At 38.0% G+C, this 19675-nt stretch overlaps 6 protein-coding genes across 7 annotated transcripts; 2 read left to right on the top strand and 4 right to left on the bottom strand.

Annotated features, from left to right (window-relative positions):
* Positions 1–87: 87 nt before the first annotated feature.
* On the bottom strand, positions 88–2384 carry LOC18021318 (uncharacterized protein DDB_G0283697). The gene is made up of 2 exons (XM_006404061.2): positions 2290–2384; positions 88–2141 (listed from the first exon to the last, which is right to left on the bottom strand). The coding sequence occupies exon 2, from the start codon at positions 2094–2096 to the stop codon at positions 279–281; it is 1818 nt and encodes a 605-aa protein (XP_006404124.1). The 5' UTR covers positions 2097–2141; positions 2290–2384; the 3' UTR covers positions 88–278.
* Positions 2385–3214: 830 nt separating this feature from the next.
* On the top strand, positions 3215–6464 carry LOC18021317 (probable 2-oxoglutarate-dependent dioxygenase DIN11). Of its 2 annotated transcripts, XM_006404060.2 has the most exons (12): positions 3215–3347; positions 3461–3576; positions 3662–3780; positions 4236–4299; positions 4392–4459; positions 5101–5159; positions 5255–5399; positions 5528–5547; positions 5643–5689; positions 5779–5859; positions 6001–6090; positions 6178–6464. In XM_006404060.2, the coding sequence occupies exons 1-12, from the start codon at positions 3311–3313 to the stop codon at positions 6328–6330; spliced, it is 999 nt and encodes a 332-aa protein (XP_006404123.1). In that variant the 5' UTR covers positions 3215–3310; the 3' UTR covers positions 6331–6464. The 2 variants fall into 2 exon arrangements, with proteins under 2 accessions (XP_006404123.1, XP_024013514.1); XM_024157746.1 differs by having other exon boundaries at positions 5779–6090.
* A 71-nt stretch (positions 6465–6535) lies between these two features.
* On the bottom strand, positions 6536–9067 carry LOC18021316 (tRNA-dihydrouridine(20) synthase [NAD(P)+]-like). The gene is made up of 9 exons (XM_006404059.2): positions 8768–9067; positions 8560–8665; positions 8073–8211; positions 7861–7969; positions 7621–7757; positions 7395–7531; positions 7160–7266; positions 6949–7076; positions 6536–6783 (listed from the first exon to the last, which is right to left on the bottom strand). Exons 1-9 carry the CDS (start codon positions 8810–8812, stop codon positions 6702–6704), a joined length of 990 nt encoding a protein of 329 aa, XP_006404122.1. The 5' UTR covers positions 8813–9067; the 3' UTR covers positions 6536–6701.
* LOC18021315 lies at positions 9044–10976 on the bottom strand. Its single transcript, XM_006404056.2, has 8 exons — positions 10794–10976; positions 10373–10450; positions 10221–10288; positions 9992–10132; positions 9786–9827; positions 9510–9640; positions 9321–9422; positions 9044–9232 (listed from the first exon to the last, which is right to left on the bottom strand). Exons 2-8 carry the CDS (start codon positions 10447–10449, stop codon positions 9104–9106), a joined length of 690 nt encoding a protein of 229 aa, XP_006404119.2. The 5' UTR covers position 10450; positions 10794–10976; the 3' UTR covers positions 9044–9103.
* A 150-nt stretch (positions 10977–11126) lies between these two features.
* LOC18021314 (kinesin-like protein KIN-8B) lies at positions 11127–15737 on the bottom strand. Its single transcript, XM_006404055.2, has 15 exons — positions 15426–15737; positions 15262–15333; positions 15066–15182; positions 14771–14856; positions 14441–14585; positions 14255–14350; positions 13813–13904; positions 13390–13632; positions 13166–13316; positions 13016–13078; positions 12712–12945; positions 12541–12639; positions 12354–12467; positions 11696–12259; positions 11127–11627 (listed from the first exon to the last, which is right to left on the bottom strand). Exons 1-15 carry the CDS (start codon positions 15471–15473, stop codon positions 11295–11297), a joined length of 2457 nt encoding a protein of 818 aa, XP_006404118.1. The 5' UTR covers positions 15474–15737; the 3' UTR covers positions 11127–11294.
* Positions 15738–17576: 1839 nt separating this feature from the next.
* On the top strand, positions 17577–19304 carry LOC18021313 (COMPASS-like H3K4 histone methylase component WDR5A). Its single transcript, XM_006404054.2, has 2 exons — positions 17577–18378; positions 18817–19304. The coding sequence occupies exons 1-2, from the start codon at positions 17713–17715 to the stop codon at positions 19102–19104; spliced, it is 954 nt and encodes a 317-aa protein (XP_006404117.1). The 5' UTR covers positions 17577–17712; the 3' UTR covers positions 19105–19304.
* Positions 19305–19675: the final 371 nt, after the last annotated feature.

The following is a 19675-nucleotide window of genomic DNA, read 5'->3' as shown; positions in this document are numbered from 1 at the left end:
TCTCAACTAGATTTTATATCAAAAGATGAGAGATTTCATACCAAAACTCCATAAGCTTAAATTAGATTATGCATTAAATGCCACTATAACTCGAAATGTGACCAATTGATCAAATTGACCATATCATGGTCCAACATTTAAACCCTTAATAAACGTCTCATAGAACTGTTTGCAAACAAAACAAAGGATTATATGTTGCGACAAATCCCAAGTGCAAGAAGTAAAAAATAAAACACAAACATTTGAGAAACTCAAGACATACATATGAAACAAAAGCATCAATCTCTATCACCACCATACGAGGATCTCTTCCCGCTCGATCGACCATCGTAATGGCTTCGACCCTTGTTTGAGTACTCACGCTCCCTGCTAACTCTTTCACCATCATCACCACCTCTAAACCTATCCTCCTTATCGCCTCTGGACCTATCCCTGCCACGTTTGTAGTCTTCATCATCCTCCGTTTCACGTCTCTGTCTCGAGTATCTATCCCTGTCATTATCTTCTTCCTCGCTGGCTCGACCTCTATACCTATCCATCTTGTGCTTATTATAGCCATCCTCATCATCGTCTTCCTTAACCGATCCACGTCTTTTAACAGCATCTTCACTTCTGTACCTGTCCCTCCCATTGTTATCATTGTCTTCATCCTCCTCTCCTATGTTTTTCCTTCCTCTTTGGTACCTTTCATCCTTTAGCTTCCTCCTGTTTTCATACTCATCCTCGCTGTCATCAGAGTCTGTAGCAACTTTCTTGCTACGAGAATCACTTCTATACCTGTCACTGCCATGTTTGGACACATCTTCTTCTTCCTCATCTCTTTTCTGCTTCATTCCTCCACTGTAAGCTTCTACTTTACTGCGCAGTTGTAGTTTCTTGTTCCCGTAGTCAGTCTCACTGTCATCAGAGTCTCTTGCAACTTTCTTACCATAAGAATCACCTCTATACCTGTCTTTCAACTCGACGTCATCCTCATCTCTTTTCTGCTTCCGTCCTCCACGGTAAGGTTCTTCTTTCTTGCGCAGTTGCTGTTCATCATCCTCAGACTCAGACTCGCTAACATCAGAATCGTGTCTCTTTCGACCAGCTCTTCTTGGTTCATCATGTTTGTCCCTTACTTCTTTAGTCTCAGATTGGTTGGAAGGTCGACTCTTTTTGTGTGACTTCCTGAGTTTCTTGCTGTCATCACTCTCAACTTCTTCAGATTCGGAAGAAATACTTCTCTTGCTTCTACTGCGTTTCTTTGTAGCCTTCCTTCTCCTCTTCTCTCCACTGTCAGAGTCAGAGTCAGAGTCAGATTCAGAATCCGAGCTGCCAGAGTCACTCTCACTCTCACTCTCTTGTTTACGCCCCTTAGCCTTCTTTTTAGAGCGCCTTCTGCGGTCACGGCCATTTTCATCAGACTCAGATGAATCATCATGTCTTCTCTTCTTGCTCTCTTTTTTCTTGTGACGCTTCACTCTATCAATATCATCATCACCCTTCTGCTTCTTGCTTTCCTTACCCTTAAGATCTTTCTCCTCTACATCCTCATCTAGCTTCCTCCCACTATCTCGGTCCAAAAACGAATGTTCCCGTCTCGGTTTCAGTCTACGTTCATAAGCCTCCCCCGTTGGCTCATCATCAATCATACCCTCTTCAGCCTGTTGTTGATCAGGCAAGCCAAGTGCAACACGAAACGCTTCCATCTGCTTCTCTTTCCTAGCAGCAACCTGATGTGTTTGGGTATCAGAGATCTTCGAATCACCAGGCGCATCACTACTCCCTTCAGAAGCAGAAGCAGAAGCAGCAGCAGCTTCAAGATTCACCCTGGCTTCCTCAAGCTTCTGAGCAATCTCGGCATCAGAATAACCCTGATCAGCAAGCTTGTCTTCAAGGATAGCAAGCTTAAGATGAATCTGACGCTTACGGTCGTGCTCGAGGATGTCTTTGTTGGGTTTCTTAGATAAACCAGCAGTGCCCTGATCATACTCAAACCCTTTTCCACCATTAACAGGCTTACCACCAGTCCTAGGCCTCACGAAAAACTTGTTCGTCTGAACGTAACCATTAGTCCCTGATCCTCTTGCGGTCTGTAATCCTATTCCGTTGTACATCGTTTGCCTCGAACTTCAACAGAAATCAATTAACCTTAATGAACCCTAAAGCGAAAACAGCGAAGATTCAGATTCAAATCGAAAAATCTGTCCGAGAAACCCTAAACGAAATGAATCGCAAACTAAAACCAAACAGGATCTAAGGAAAAGCAGATCTCCGATTGAAGCGGAAAAGAATGAAAACTTAAATTACCAGTGAGTATGAGAAGATGAGAAATCGTCGATGCGGACACGGAGGAGACGACGAGGAAGATAGAACTATGAACTATCTCAGGTCATGAATCGTCGGTAGCGGAGAGGTTTAACTGAGCTCGATTTTGGTCCACAAAGCCTGAAAATATTAGATGGGCCAAGGCCCAATACGGTCTTAAATTTTTTTTTTTTTGTTTTGAACGAGACGGTCTTGTATTTCTATATTTAGAATTTTTTTCTTTTAAAAAAAAAACTTTGTGAACCTTCACTCCGGTTAGACCAAATTCAACCGTGATCCAAACATTTATCCGGTTTTGAAAACCACTCTCCGGCTATTCAATATGTTGCTGTACACAGCAGTTGCATGGAAACAACTCAACAAGGTAGAATAAAAATCAAACTGATTAAATTTCCATTGCTCAAACTTAATTTCATTTAAAATAGCTGGATTTTCACGTGTTCTTTACGTGCTGTTTTAAGGTAACTTACACGTGGTTTTTAAAGTAGTTAATTAGTCAAATTTTAATGATTACTTTAGTAGCATATAGAAAAAAAAAAGTAGATACCAATGCTGCAATGCAGTTCCCACTAAAATTACAAAATAAATAAAAATAATAACTATTGTTTTAATGAAAGCCAATGATCTATTATGTGGCTGTACGAAACAGATCAATGTTCGCATAAACACAAGTATCCAATAACAAAACATTTCAAACACGTGATATCTAATTCGTTTTGGAGTTTATCGATAATACATTGTCACAGTTGTGTCTACACTCTACAGTCTACAGTGTACATCGATCAATGATGGAGTAAACGTGTAAAACGGACCAAGGTCGAGAACAATCCATAAATCCTTGTCACATTGTCACAGGCTGTTTGGCCTCTAAAGATCCCCAAGAGGCAATTTTTTGGCTACTAAAAATTAATATAACGTAACCATTTTAGGATATGATCATATATATGTATATGTAGTTTAATGTTAGACCAAAGCGAAAAGTTTCATTGTCTAAGCATCTGAGATGGCTACAGACTTCAAATCACTTCTACCAGTTATCGGTAAGGCCAAACTTCTAGGTTCATTATTTGTAAGCAAAATATTAATCTCATCATCAAAGCTTTCATTTCAAATTCTACCAAGGAAACTAAAATGCGACATCAAAATGTTGTAGACATTAGTCCTTTACTAGCCAAATGTGATGATTCCGACATGATGGAGGATGTCGGCGTGGCGGAGGTTGTCGGCAAAATAGACCGGGCTTGTCGCGATGTCGGATTCTTCTACGTGGTAACATAAAATTTTGAGTTTCCATTTTGTTGAGGGTTTTTATAAAAGGTTCTGATCTGATTTTGGTTCGGTGAGTGTGGAGCAGATTGGTCATGGAGTTTCGGAGAGTCTTATAAAGAAGGTGAAAGAGTTGACGCATCGATTCTTCGAGCTTCCTTATGAGGAGAAACTCAAAATCAAGATTACTCCGGCAGCTGGATACAGGTTTGTTACGTTGATCTGAAAAAATGTATGATCCAAAACGTGTGTAACGTTTCACTTAGATCGGTGCTATTTTGTTCATTACGAAAGAAACAATTGTACATAACTTTTTTTTTAACCAACTATTTTGTTTATTAAAGATAGATCATGAATAACGTAATGAGAATTTGGTGGCATTATGAAATAATAGCATTACGAAATTCTTTGACCAAAAAATATAAATTCTTTGACCAAAAAAAGAGGTCATGAAATCAATTGCATGTTTTGTCACATTGTCACCCTTTTGTTGCGAGTACTTAAAAATTTCGTGTTAGTGCTCAACGAGTTACTACTAGTTTCCGAAAAAGAAATACACGAACCGCAGAAAAAACGATTTGAAAACGCTAGAAATCAAAAAGTCTTTCGGAGATTATAATCTACTATTGTGGAGTATCATTAATTGGTGTTGAGTTATGCAGAGGATATCAGAAAATTGGAGTAAACTTTACGAGTGGGAAACAAGATTTTCACGAAGCTATTGATGTAAGTTTGTTCAACGTATGTGCCAGGGCTTGAGCGAATTGATCCAAGTAGTAGTTTTACGTATTAATATGGTTTTATTCTCTGATAAACAGTGTTACCGAGAGGTCAAGCAAGGAAAGTATGGGGAAATTGGAAAGGTCTTGGAAGGACCAAACCAGTGGTAAGAGTTTGAATTTTCTTTTTTTTTTCATTGGCATTTCATTAACGTTGGTGTTGGAGAAACAAAAACTAAAATGAAAGGGCCAGACAAAGTTTCACCAGGCTTTTTTTTTAAAATTGCAAATTATAAATGTGTTAACTTGTGATGGAAGTGGATAAGTCAAACGATAGTATAGCGCAAACATTGTAAGCGAACAAAAATTTTGTTGAATATAACCTACCATAAAATTAGATTAGTCAAACTATATGGTTTCAGTATATATAGATTAATGATATTTTGATACTTTTTATATATTTAATAAACTCATAATAAAGGGCGGAATCAATTTATCATTTATCACCACATATATATATATATATATATATATAAAGTATTTTAATTTCTTACTGAGCTTTGGTCATCTTTTGACAATATATTTCTTCTTCTGGCTATTAGAGCATCCGCAACGCGAGTATTTACTCAAGTCTCTAGCAATTTTTTTAATTAAAAAATACAAGTAGAAAAGAAAATTTGTTGGAAACGTTTCTTTAATGGTTACCGATGGAGACGTTTCTTCCCTACTTTTAATATTAAAAAAATTGGGAAGAGACCAAAGATTGTATTTGCATTGCGGATGCTCTTATTATTGTTTTTCTTTGAAGGCCAGAGAATCCTCAAGAGTACAAGGAGTTGATGCATGAGTATATTAAGCTCTGCACAGGTTTGTGTTCTACCCTTTTCTGTTTCTTATATGTGTGTTTTGATTCCAACTGAGAGATTTTTTAGTTTTGTAATTTCATGTCATGGTTTTTCCAGATCTTTCAAGAAACATATTGAGGGGAATTTCCTTAGCTCTTGGTGGATCACCTTATGAGTTTGAGGGGAAAATGGTGGGAGACCCTTTTTGGGTAATGCGTATTATTGGTTATCCTGGTGCAAACCAAGAAAATGATATTGGATGGTAACTTTTCTAATTGTTGTTAATTTTACTACGACGACTTTTCTTTCTATTTATTTCACTTTTATTACTTACTATGTACTAGTAGTAACTAACTCCTCTCCTCTATTTTGAACTTACAAAATTCCTAGTGGAGCTCACACTGACTATGGTAAGTAATTAAGCTTGAACTCTAATCAATAAGATGAATATATCTTGATAGCTTTCTTTTGTCTCAAAAGGGTGAAAGAAACGGTAACTTTGCAGGCTTGTTGACGCTTATAAATCAAGATGATGATAAAACTGCTCTTCAGGTATATATAAGCATCTCTAGCAAATTCTGAAGAGAAGAAAGAATATGTGTTTTCTTTTCAAGTATTTTATTTTATTTTATTTAAAAAAGGTGAAAAACGTGGCCGGTGATTGGATATCTGCTATTCCAATCCCTGGATCATTTATCTGCAACATCGGTGACATGTTAGAGGTTTTGTTTGTTCTCTCTCTCTCTACTAATTCTTTTTCTTTCGTGTCAACAATTCTTGAAAACTTATTATATAATTTCGAGGAATCAACTATATACGCAGATTGTTACAAAAAAAAAAAAAAAAAAAAACTATATACGCAGATACTTTCAAACGGAGTATATGAATCCACACTTCATAGAGTGATCAATAACTCTCCTCGATACCGTGTATGTGTCGCATTCTTCTACGAGGTAATTATATAATTAACTTGTAACACTCTTTTTGTGTGTGTTCCTCATTCGGGTTTTGAATCTTGTAAACTATTTTTGTTCGGACAGACTAATTTCGACGCAGAGGTGGAGCCATTGGATATCTTCAAAGAGAAGTACATTGGGAAAGAAACATCTCAAGTTTCCAAAAGAGTTGTCTACGGAGAGCATCTGGTTATCAAAGTCCAGACCACCTTTGCAAATTTAGTGGGACTCAGTTAGTTTGATTGGTTGGACTTTGGGTGGCCATTTTAATATCAATTTCCAAGTTCTAATAAAAAACAATTAACTTAGAGTGTAATTGGATTTCTATACTAGAACATTCTTGGTAAAAGTTCAAAGTTTTATTTTATCAAGTGGCTGGTTTAAGTAATTTACTAATCTATTAATAATGACAATTCTAGAAAATAATTGGGAAAGTTGTGCCTCTTGAATGCATGATCTTGTGTTTTCAATAGTGTAGTTGTCTCGGATATGTAGAAATCGGATCTCGTTGAAGTAAAATAATGGGATCCCTCTATATATATAAAACATTAAAAAAGAGATTACAAGAAGATTGGAACGAAAATGCAAGTGTGACCTTTGTTTCATTATCACAAAATACAATGCAAGTCATGTGCCAGGGGACGATTGTTCTTCACTGTCCAATAGTAATCTTCCAACTGGTAAAGCTGCCTGAAACATCAACACCCAACAAACAACATTAGACTTGAAACTTAACCAAATTAGTATCCTTAAGACCCCGTTTCGGCTCGGTTAGGCTATTCGTTCTTTAGTAAAAACCCATGATAGAGTTTGCGTTATTAGAATACAGCAAGTTCCAGTGAGAAGTTAACTTACGCTAGATCTTCTAAAGTGTCTGCTTTGTTGATAGACTTCCCTTCGGGTAGTTCAAGACAAGAATGATGCGCTATCATCTCCTTTATTGTGTATTTCGTGCTCTTAACATCGTTATTCCACAAGATGCTCTGCAACACAACACCGCGAAATCTGCAAATCAAATTCTGTCCAAGAAAACTTATCCTGTACTCTTAAAAGGATTATTTTTTACCTTTCTAAGGTATGCTTTCTTCACATCTTCCCAGTGAGACTTTCCTTTTGGAGAGAAAATGGAAGCATTCCACATAGCTCCTCTTGCAACCATCACTGATGCAGCGCCTTTGCAAGGAACAAAAGAAAAGAAAGAAAAACATCAAAGTGTATATAACTTAGAAGTAAATCGAGTATAGTCATTAGCTCATGGCAGGTTAATTGTTGTGGCGAGATATTTGCTAATCTATGTGTACCTGTTGCAGTTTTGATGCGAGAGAAATCATCGTATTCTAAAACATCGCCATTTGCAATAACGGGAATGGATAATGCCGCGACCACATCTGCTATCTCATCCCATTTAGCAGGATCTCTTGGCCTGTCTGCAATTTTCCTATATTTATGGAAGGAAAAATCAATTACCAACTTTACTATTAAAAAAAAAAACAGCTCCAGGGATTGAGAACCAAAGGTGTATATTACCTCCCATGTACAGCAAGAGCTGGTACACCAAGCTTCTCGATTCTCCTAGCCAATTCAACAGTATCTGCTGGTGAGTTTAATAGACGAATCTTGCAAGTAACCGGTACGTCTAAGTTCCTCTTAAGCGTTGCCAAAATCTAGGATAGAGAAGATACCACATACCACATAAGGAAAAATTAAAAATCACTCACTATGAAAACAGGGCATATACAATATGCAAGAGAATCCACAGAGCCATACATCATGAATTAGCTCGGGTTTACTTAACAGAGCAGCACCCATCCCTCCTTGAATAGAGAATGCCTTGGGGCAACCCATATTAATATCAACAGCTGCAACGTCGTTGCATCTAAACGACGATACAAAAAAAGAGTGATTTTGTCAAAATCCGTATTATCACATAAGAACATCGACTCTTTTCAACCTCGGTAGAGAAATATGACTAGACTTACACAATCTCAGCAGCCTTTAGAGCCCTAACAGCGTTAGAAGTTCCCATTTGAAAAACAACCCTGTTTCTTTCTTCATCACATGTGCTAAAGACGACATTGTCTGTTCCTTTCTCTACAAACTCAGTTGTCCCGGCAGCAACTGTAGAGGGACAACTACAAATAAGAATTTGAGAATCAGGAAGAACCACAATATAAGCAGGAGAACACCAGATTATATATTTTAAGTTTATTCGATTTCATCTTTGCTGAATGCTAAACGAATAAACACAGTAGCTTAAACTCTCTATCTCTCTCCCATCATTCTCCTCAAACAACAAGAGAAAGTGAAATAAATAATGCAAGATACACAACTTGCAACACAAACCCACAATATAAAACTAAGCCGATCGAAGTTTAATGCAGCGAATAATGCTATAGCGAATTCTGAGAGCCAAATCAATCAATTCAAAATTCACGTTTACACTTCGAGGAAGACACCAAAACTTACCATTACTTCGGCGTTCGCATTTAACAAGCTTATGATCGATAATCTCTTCGCCGTATGTGATATCGGCGCCGTACTCCGCCGCCAACATCCTGAAAGAGAGCGTTCCCTAAACCAGAGAACACCTCCATGAATAAGCTAGCAAGAGCAAATCCGAGAGAGAGAAACAACAAACGAAACGAGGAACCAGTTTTCAAGCTTTGGAACTTACCACACGAACCATGGGAGCAAGGACGAGCTTGTTCTGGTAATCCATCTTCGTCTTCTTCGTGGCAACGTCAAACGCAGCCACGAAAAATTCGAAGATTCCGCTAGATCTGCTGCGCCAAAAATTGTTTTGCTTTTCTGTGCCTCTTCCAATTTTCTTACTTTGATGAACTTTATGTTACTAAATGGGCCTAAATTAGGCCCATTATCATTGTTTGTGTATTAGTTGATGTACAAAACCCACATCAAAACTTTGAACTTATGAGATTAAAGGAATGATGAAAATTTTGCTTCTTTTTTTTTTTGTCAATGAATGAAAAATGGGATGAAAAAGACTGTTTTAGTAAATCCATTTCCATGCTTTGTTCATAATCTCGTCTTCTACAAACGGACGCAATGACCACATCATAGTGTAAGTCTCTAATTCACCAGATGATGACTTCAAACTCAGTGATCTCACAATCTTTTCCTGCAAAACAGTATCATCCATTTCTCTTCAGTAAGTTTTTCAAGTTTTTTAAGATCAAACAGAAGAGAAAAGGTTCAAAATCGCATACCTGCATCGCATAGTCCTGTTTCACCATACTGTAAATTACTGCAATAACTGCACCGTACTCTGTCACTCCAGGTGCTTCAGAGAAAAGTACAGTCTCGTTCTCCTAAAACAAAACACATCACTCTTCTCTGAAACCATTTTCAGATATAGAAATCAGTTACTCGAGAGACAGATGTTGTTGACGTCTTACCTCATCACACGTTACTTGTCGTAATTCATCACTTGAGTCTTTATCTAGCTGTGTGGAAAGCTTTGTGGCGGTCTCAATTACAAGAGTTGCTTCATCGGTGAGACGCTCCAGCTCAATTAACAAGCTTTGAGCTGCAATTTCCAAATCTTGAAGATTAAAGAGAGGCATAGTTGCTTCCAGTAACCGAGGATATGATTATGCGTGAGTGATTGATGAGGATACATATAATAATCACAGAATAAATAATAGAGAGAGTGTGTGTGTGTAAGACATTACCTTTGATTAGGTGGTCAGAAAGTCCTGATAGGGATGTATGCACTTCATTTGCCGGTAATTTTTATTGTTTTCAGATAAGAAACGGAAAGACCAAAAGGAGCAATGCGTAAGCAGAAACGAAATCAGAATGTCGCTAAAACATGAAACTTTCACATAAATAGACAAACTTTGAGAGATGAATCAAAAAGAGTTGGTCAAAAACTAACAAGCTCTTGTGCTTTGTGCAGCAACATCGATGTTGATACATCCAGCTTCCATATATGATTTAAGCCGTCTTGTTTCATTGTTCTTGATAATGTTCTCGATCAACTTGGATGAAGTAACTATTGGAGGGCGTTGGAGATAGCCTGAGATTGTCAATTTCATAAGAAGCAATGTCATACAAGGATTACAAATTTGCAAAATCCACAATGAAGATTATACAATGCAACGTACTGAGTCCTTGCTGAAACCGTAGAAGAAAGCTGTTTGCAGCATTCCCTAGTTCCTCAAGCTTTGTGATCCTAACATTCATAGCAGTAACCAAGATTCAGAGGGACTAAACTGAAGAAACTTGAAAGAACATGTATGTAGGAGAACAAACTTACCCTGTCATAAACTCTTTGAAAATCTCGGAGATTTTCTGCTTCACTTCGCTTCTCGCTTCCATCTCTTTGTCTTTCATTCTAAACGACACATGTAACATTGTTCCAAGCGAAATTCAGAGACAAAGGTTCGATTTCTCCAAACAAGAATTTGCATACCCAATTATATATCTCTTTCTTAATTTGAGGAAGAAAGATTTAACAGAGAAACTATCGATTTTTCAGTGATCGTTTACACTTGCCAGTACTTGGATATCTCTCTAGAAAACTATTAAAATATGCACCAGTTTTTGAAGTCGGAATATTGAATTAATCAATTAACGAAGCGGAACTAAAATGTTTCTTAACTAATCGCAATTAAAATGGATTCTTTTGAGAACCAATCGACCAAGACAACAGAGACAAAGAGAGAATTATCACAAACCAGAGTGCGAGTTTTGAAGGAGACGAATTGAGCCGTGCGGAGTAGTGTCAGACGTCGCCGGAGAATCTCGGAGGGTGTCGAGGCAACGCCGGAGAAGGTTGATTCCGGCGCTGAAGATGGCGGAGAGAAGAGGAGGTCGAGATATCGACCAAGGGCTTTGGCTTCAGGAACAATTTGGAGGAGATTTATGTTTGATCAAAATGGCGTCGTTTTATCAAACAGTTTTTTTTTTTTCTTTTCGTCAGTGGCTCAAATGTGAAGTCATTGATCGTTGTCGGAACAAAAGAAGTTTGGTCAAAACGGAAAATTTGGTTTTGTTTACTTCTTCCCCATTTATATATATACACACACATCAATCTAGTGACAAAGAAATCAATACCGTGGAAATGGCTGTACAAACAAGAAAAAAAACGAGTCGTGTGAGAGAGTGAGACCGAGTGTGAGGCGTTTTCAAAAATTGTGCCTCAGAAACTGACTTGAAAAATCAAACCCATGCGCGTGTCATAGATGTTGGCGTTGAGTTTTGGTTCCTTTATTGTGACCTTTAGCCCCTACTCCTCCTCTATACAACTTTGTGTGGCTGGTCTGTCCGTATGACGAGTTCTTGGCGCCTTTGGCTCCTGAAAGCGGGCTTGTTCCGTACACTCGTTGTTGGTTTCTTGTACCATTGGATGATGGAACTACAGCTGCGGCGCGTGGGCTGTTGTATGAACCGTTTCTCACGGGAACAGCTCGAGGACTTCCATAGAAAGGCTGCACAGTCGGGGTGGTGCCACCGGTAATGATACCAGCTCGTGGACTACCATAAGGACTCGATGTGTTGACCAACATTTCCTGGTTAATTGAGAATATTTGTATCAACATCTGACGGAAGAAGAAATAAGAGTGTTTTTGATAAGTACCCTTTGAGGAGTCTGGAAAAACTTGGGACCCATATGGGAAGAGACCATCCGTGGAGAAGAACTGTTTACAGTTTGTGGATAAGAGACTCGGCGATGATTGCCTCCTGTGTCGATTCGTGAAGCTGGTCTGCCACCACCAACCCAACCATCGTGGCTTTTCCTAAGATTTACAAATGCAGGTGGCTCGTGTCCCATGAAGTAGTAAGAGCTGTGATGTTCCTCTCTGCATAAAGTAGGAGTTGGAGCCCATTGTTGTCCTTTAGAAGAAGAGTCTTGATTAAAGCTCTGGAAAGTGCAGGAGGATTGAGAAAATGAGTGGCCCACGAAAGGGATGTTTGTGGGTATGAAACTCGGTGTCTGTTTCCTGAAAGGAAGTCCAGGATATGATGCCATACTCCAGTCTTCGATTGTGATTCCTTGTTTTGCAGCGAGGTCAAACACTTGTTTCTCTTCAACTCCTAAACCCATGAGCAAATTCCACAGGTTTCTCTGAGCTTCCCTTTGGTTGTAAATGATTTGGTCCCGCATTGCCATTTCGAACTGTAGTTCGGTATTACCCATCCCCTAGATACATCAATAACAGCAATAAATGTTGAATGAGTAGGGTAAGAACCTTAGGGTCAAGAAAGTGAGACTATGCTTTGTTTTTTCTACTCACCAGGAGCTTATACTGATTGAGAATATGCAGATAAGTTTTGTTTCCGTTGTTATTTATTGCTTCATTGAGCATATCCTGTAGTTGGCAACGATGCTTTTCATTTTCTTCTATTTCCTGTAAAAACAAAGATATGATTATATGACTGACGATGACAAAGATTTATTGCAGAGTTGAATAAAGAGTTTACTCTCTGGTAGTTAACGCCGGCTTCATCGTTGTCGCGGATATTATCAAGTATTACTTGTCGTCTGCTACTTAGAGCTTCGACTACATCTTTCTCTGTCGCCTATGAAACAGAGAAAAGGTTATAGTAATGCAATATAGTGACCGTTGATTAGGAGAAGCTTTATCACCTAACCTGTTTTGCAATGGCATCATCGAGATGCTGAAGTTCAGTGCGATTTCTGAGGTTAGTTTCCTCAAGCTCAAATAATGCCTTCTGTAAGTTTATACGTTCCTGAACATTTTCACTGATCTGGTGGCTTAAACCATCCAACCATGAAAGTTCACGTTCAACACCTCTTTCAAAAGGTTTGATGCTTAGCTGCGACTCCTTTTCTGCTAGTTGCTTCTTCAGCTGAGACACTTCACTCTGTGAAACCAAAGCTCTGAGTTATATTACTGCAACTATATTCATTTTCTAACAAAAGTAATTAACTTACTTGAAGATTGTCGATCATTCGTTGGTAGTCTGACATGTGAGTGTCGATGGTACCAATATTTTTCTAAATTGCATGAAAAGAGAACAGTGAGTACTCCTTGACCAATTAACAATCTCGTGGAAGAATTATTCAGGGGAAAACTATTGTCACCTGAATGTGAGTCTTAATCTCTTTTGCTCTGTCAGCATATTTCAGTGTGTTCACAGTGTGATGATACTGACTATCAGCAGGTGATATTGTTGCAACCATCACCGTCTGGGAGTTCCCACTCAGACCATCTTTAAGAATCCGCGTAAGTTTGCTGAAATTACATGCGCCTGTTAGCCAAAATAGATGACCATTTTAAGATAGAAAGATCACATATCGACACATACCTGTTTCTGTATGGGACATAAGCAAGCCCCTTTTTGTGTTGCTTCCCCAAAGCGTTTATGCAATTTGCTAGAGCAAGGAGTGAGCGATTTATATTAGCTCCATCCCTCAGTTTTTGACCTCCATTGTTCGTCTCAGCTGCTCTTTCACTCCCAGCAAGATCTACAAGGGCAAGTTTCCCTCTCATGACTTGATTTTGATTCTTTTGTCTTCTTTTTACTGCAATCTCCAAAACTGCATGGGATCTGGTAATTGACAAGCAGATACATATATGTAATAAGCCACGGCGGTTCAGTTTTTAAACAAATTCGAGCATGTTTCCTATACGATGCAGGAGATTATTTAAGAACAAAATCCATTGCTGTGAGATCTAGCGATTTGGAAACAATACATGGACAATTTGTTTTGGAAGTAGCATCCCTCACCTTGATGATGTTCCATTCATCTCCGTGCTCTCAGTTTTCCGTCTACTGTTCCCCAAGTTCAGCAGCTCAAGAATCCGATCAGCAGAATAGACCTACAAAACAAGCACTTTAATTTTCAAGGACACAAACGAAATGATTTTCCTCAAAGTATTTGGGTACATATTAGGACTAGGAAGGGAGATAAAAAGTTTGGTTTTCCCTTTCATCAGCATAAATTTCTAATAGAAAAACTTACATAGACAGAACTGGAAGCCAGAGGGAAATGTAAACCATAGAACATTAATTCTTTAAAGGGTTTCCATTTCGCAAACGAAATTAGTAATAAATGTGACACACCAACATGATATGAACCAAATGGAAACCTTAAGGGGATTTCTGCAAATCAGATTTTGCAGTACAAAAAATGGTCTTATTGCATCTAGAAGACAAGAAAAGTATGGACCTTGATTGATCGCAGACCTGCAACTACTATCCCCTGCTCTGGATCCTCCCTGAGCTCTAAGTGACCAGATGATTTTTCAAGCAAATCGTAGATAACCTGAGTAACATTATGACAGAAAGAGTAATACGCATAAGGGTAAGAATACACAAAACAAACAATAACCAATTTTGATCAGGATGACCTTACTTCATTGTAGACTTCAAGATATGAGCAAGTCACTTCAAAATCATCTGAGCTCTTGTCACTCTTAATCATATCAAAAATGGTATTCAAGCTGAGAACCATCAATCCAGGGTCACTCCGAGTTCCAACCATTGTATATGTTTTGCCGCTAAAAACAATGCATCATCGAGTCAGGTAACGAAAAAAGAGGCCATAATTCATCACTCTCCTATGATGTTCTCATTAAGCCAGTTCAATGTCTAGTGCTTAAATCCCAAAACACGCATGACTTGTAGACTTTGCGAATTGAATATATGCTACATAGTATAAGAGATCATTTACATCACTGCATACCTTCCAGTGGAACCATAGGCAAACACTGTAGCATTGAGTCCATGGACAACCCCAGATATCACAGAAGACATACTCCTATAGACATTCTGAAAACCAATACATGTTTTAGATTCACAGCTCTACACCCAAAAAATCACAAACCTTAAACAACAAGTCAAATATCCCACAAGTACATTCACTTACTAAGAAAGTCACACACACACACTACGAGCCTAAAACTTTTCAGGAAATTTCTCAACGCCATAAACAAGAACCCATAAATCCTAAGTAATCACAAATTTCCAGAGAGACGGACCTTGTTCGTGCTCTCAGGACCAAATGCATGATCAAAACAATATTTCTTCTCTTTAGTCCGATTCTGAATTCGGTCAAGGTAATCCTTCGATAAGTCAGGGTCTAACACAATCACCTCCTGAAATCGAAAACACAATTAGGTCGGATAATTTCAAATCGAAACTATGGGGAAATTGAAAAAAAAAATCTCAACAGACCTTAGAGTTATTCACTCGAACAATGTCTCTTCCACGTTCTTTCTCCATTAACGGTCTACATTTCACAGCGACCTACCGGGAAATACGGAGAATTCAAGTAAGCGGTCAAGAAAATTGAAGACTGATAAACTCGAAAATCTCCACGAGGATAAACGAGAGCTAACCGTGAGTGTGGTGGTCTTCTTCGCAGCTGGAGCTCTAATGCTCGGCATTTCGTCAGTTTATCGCGGAAAAATAATCCAAATGCGAGGTCGAGCTTTCCTGGAAATTAATGCAGATTTTCTCGGAAACCAAACAGAGCCTCAAGGATCAAAAGACAAACAGAAACTGACTTGCTAAAACCATGCGGAATTTGAAATCTTGAGTGAAGAGAAGAGAATTTCAGCTGAGGCAAAGGATATTTATTCGAAAGTTTGATGGTTTCAAGATTTCTCTCTATATAATTCACCGTTTCAAATTTTATGAATAGATTTAAGCTGGAAATAAAAATCAATAAATGCTTGAGAGATTTCTGAAACTCAAAAACGAAAAAAAAAAAAATCATTTAATAACTAATCAGAAGAGGGAAAAATAAAGATCGTGCGAGAGGGATATCGCGTAGGGTTCACATGCATGACGGTGCATTTTGAATTAGATGTGGTAATGCAATCTCAGCCGTTAATTTTGTATCTCAACGGTATATATTGACTTATACATAAAAGTCGAGTGTGCGTGGGTCCCGGTTTTTGTTTGTTAAGTTTGGTTTACATAGTAGCATTTTAATATTGAGTCGAAAAGCTTTTTAATTTGGATTTTTGTGGCAAATTGATTTTTAACAAATTTTAATTTGACGAAGTTGCGAACTTTGTACACGACGTGCCATCTAATACCATATGATATACGAAATTTCTGACGTGACGTTTAAAACAATTTCGTATAAATAATAATTTCATAAAATATATATTTTCGCTGTTTTGACAAAATAATTTTTTTTATTGGCAACAAGAACATTACAGAAAATCTAAAAAGGTTATCACAGTGTATTAGGATAGGAAATCATATATGTATTGTAGGTAATGTCGTGGAGCTCATTTGGTTAGCTCCACCTCATGAATTGGATAAAGACAGTGGAGAACAAGAGACAATAATAGTTACCTAAAATACAATAATACATTGAAAGGAATATAAGATTTCCTAATTTAATAGTATTGTCCACATACGACGGTATAATCCTACCATTAGTCATTAGATATATGTACATAGATTTAGTTCCACATTAATGTAGAGTTGGGTATATGGTTGAACTCAGATAAGCCGAAAACATAGGCACTTAAAGGTCGATCCCGGTAATGAAAAATGTATGAGTCTAGACTAGAAACTTTCAGATTAAAGAAAAAAGAAAAGTTAGTTCAGTTTAACTTATTCCTGATATCAGATTATTCAAGTTGGAATAATTCGTGGTTTTAGCCAAATAAAAATTGATTTTGTTTGGTCTGTTTTGTGAAAAAAAAGAAATGGTTTTCTTTAGTTCTGTCTTTAGTTTTGATGTGGTTTAGTTTTGGATAAAAATAATTAGAAGAGAGTGAAAAAACTCATAATGTTCAAACATGGATAATGATTTTCCTCGGCTAAAACAAATCAGGATTCTTTATCCTCCAGTATTGTATGATTGGTAAAACCTTAATGATATCAATTTTGTTTGATTTCGCCCATCTTGCACATTATCATCCAATTCAATTTTATATGAAAAATATATATCCTCTTAATAGTTAATATATAAATGCATTACTATACTACCCACATAGAAGTATGGGTACTCACACCTAGTTTAATTTAATTCTAATTTAATATGCATGTTCTATAAACTCAAGTTGATCTTTAATATGTATCAATCACATAAGTTACAAACTCGATCATAGTTAGTTTTTCTATAAGGTATGGGATTTGGACTGTATACCTAAAGTAGTACATTTTTTTGTCGATCCGATTCATACATATATAGTTGGTTGTTACAGAATGCAAAACTTACATGGTAAGTTTAGATTCTTAATTTGATTTTGGTAAGTTTAGATTCTCAATTTGATTTTGGTATGGTAAAAATAAGAAAAAGAAAAAAAGAAAGGGTGTAATTTTATACAAAATTAACCTATACTATTGTGAAGCGGTTCCATTTGTGAAGCGGTCCCATTGTGAAGCGGTCCCATTGTGAAGCGGTTCCATTCGAGGAAGAAAGTTTTTAAAAGCGAGCACGTGAGCCGTTCGTGAGATTACTCTTATTTACGAAAACTCGAAAGATACCCCAATAGTATTATTACTTTCAAAATACACCCCACTATTAGTCTGAAGAACATTGATCGTCTCTCTCCTTGTACAGTGCCCCCTTTCCAAAACCCTAAATTCCAAAATTCAATCCACAGAAATTTTGTAATTTCGAGTTCAGTTTCCAAGAAAAAACATTTTTTTCTCTTACCCATGGCAGAGGAAGTTCCAGCAGCAGCATCTTTCACTCCCTACGTTCACTCCCAAACCCTAACTCCCCACGAGCGCGCCGTTTCCTCCGTAAAATTCTCCTCCGATGGCCGCCTCCTCGCTTCCGCCTCCGCCGACAAAACAATCCGCACTTACGCTATCAACGTCGACGGAGATTCCATCGCCGAGCCCGTGCGAGTATTCACCGGCCACGAGTACGGCATCTCCGATGTCGCCTTCTCTTCAGACGCGAGGTTTATCGTCTCAGCTTCCGATGACAAAACCCTAAAGCTTTGGGACGTTGAAACCGGTTCACTGATCAAGACGCTTAACGGGCACACTAACTACGCCTTCTGCGTCAACTTCAACCCTCAATCGAACATGATTGTCTCTGGTTCCTTCGACGAGACTGTTCGGATCTGGGATGTGAAAACCGGAAAGTGTTTGAAAGTTCTTCCCGCGCATTCCGATCCCGTCACCGCCGTCGATTTCAATCGCGACGGGTCTCTCATTGTTTCGAGTAGCTACGATGGGTTGTGCCGCATTTGGGATTCAGGGACTGGGCATTGTGTGAAAACCCTAATCGACGATGAGAATCCTCCTGTTTCCTTTGTTAGATTCTCTCCCAACGGCAAATTCATCCTCGTTGGCACACTCGATAACACGCTGGTGAGTTCTTCTTAAAGCCATTGCATTTACAATCTATGCTTCTGTAACGCTCATTGTCATATCTTGCTGAATCTATCTGAGAGAGTCTATGTTTGCTATGTGATCTCGAGAAAAGCATTAAGATTCTAGTTCTAGATTGTGTCGCGACGTAAATTGATGTAGGAGGAGGAGTATTCAAAACTAAAGTTTGCAGCATTATTTTCGGTTTTAAGGTTATTTCTATGCAATGAAGGAAAAAGTTGATAACTTTAGTATAGTTCTGTTATTGATTGAGATTCAAGAGTATTGAATGATCGTATCTTAGCTATTAGAGCTTGGAAGATACATCTTTTGGTGTTTGATTTATTGTTTGCAATATTAGGGTATTGGAGAAGATGTAAATTCTCATGATTCGTTATTAATGCACTGATCTTCTCCACAATATTGTCAAATCTGCAGAGGTTGTGGAACATTTCTTCGGCTAAATTCCTCAAGACATACACTGGCCATGCGAACTCTCAGTACTCCATTTCCTCTGCGTTCTCCGTCACCAATGGAAAGCGAATAGTCAGTGGATCCGAGGACAAATGTGTATACATGTGGGAGCTGAACTCCAGGAAATTGCTTCAGAAACTTGAGGGTCACACTGAGCCCGTCATGAGCGTGGCTTGCCACCCAGCAGAGAACTTGATCGCATCAGGCTCGCTCGACAAGTCTATAAGAATTTGGACACAGAAGAAAGAATGAAACATGGCTCTCTCTTCAAAATCCATCCATGTAAACATACCTTCCTCTTCATGTTGTGATAATCCATTGTTATTTCTTAGATAAACCTTGTTAGTTAAGCTTCTTTATGTCAACATCCAAATTTTGTCTGGTTTAGGGGAAGTGGAACAGTTGTGACTTAGAACTATTTAGGCATGTTTTATGGCAGAGAAAAATTCTTTGGATCCTGCAAGTGCAAAGTGACTTGAGAGAGCGAACATAAATATCTTCGTAGTAACAGATTTTCCCTTCTCAATTCATTGTATTTATCAATATATTGTCAAGTGTCTTTGTGTTCCTACGATATAATTGGTTTAAAAGTATTTCAAGGTTGACAACTGTTCATACGACTCATATTGCTGATGAAGATTATGGTCAAACTACATATATATGACTATATGTAGATAATGTATGGTAGTTGGTTAGGCCATGATGATAAAGCTTATGGTCCCTTGGTTCTGTGTCCTGTCCCATTTTCAATTTTTTTTCACTTTTCTTGTAAAGTCTTTGTTTTTCCCTTCAAATTTTGAAATGGACCACCTGAAAATTTGAA

Source organism: Eutrema salsugineum, unplaced genomic scaffold, assembly GCF_000478725.1.
Source record: "Eutrema salsugineum unplaced genomic scaffold, Eutsalg1_0 scaffold_16, whole genome shotgun sequence".
In the NCBI taxonomy this organism is placed as follows: domain Eukaryota; kingdom Viridiplantae; phylum Streptophyta; class Magnoliopsida; order Brassicales; family Brassicaceae; genus Eutrema; species Eutrema salsugineum.
Note: the sequence above shows the minus strand (reverse complement) of the source record. Positions and strands in the feature narration are given on the sequence as shown.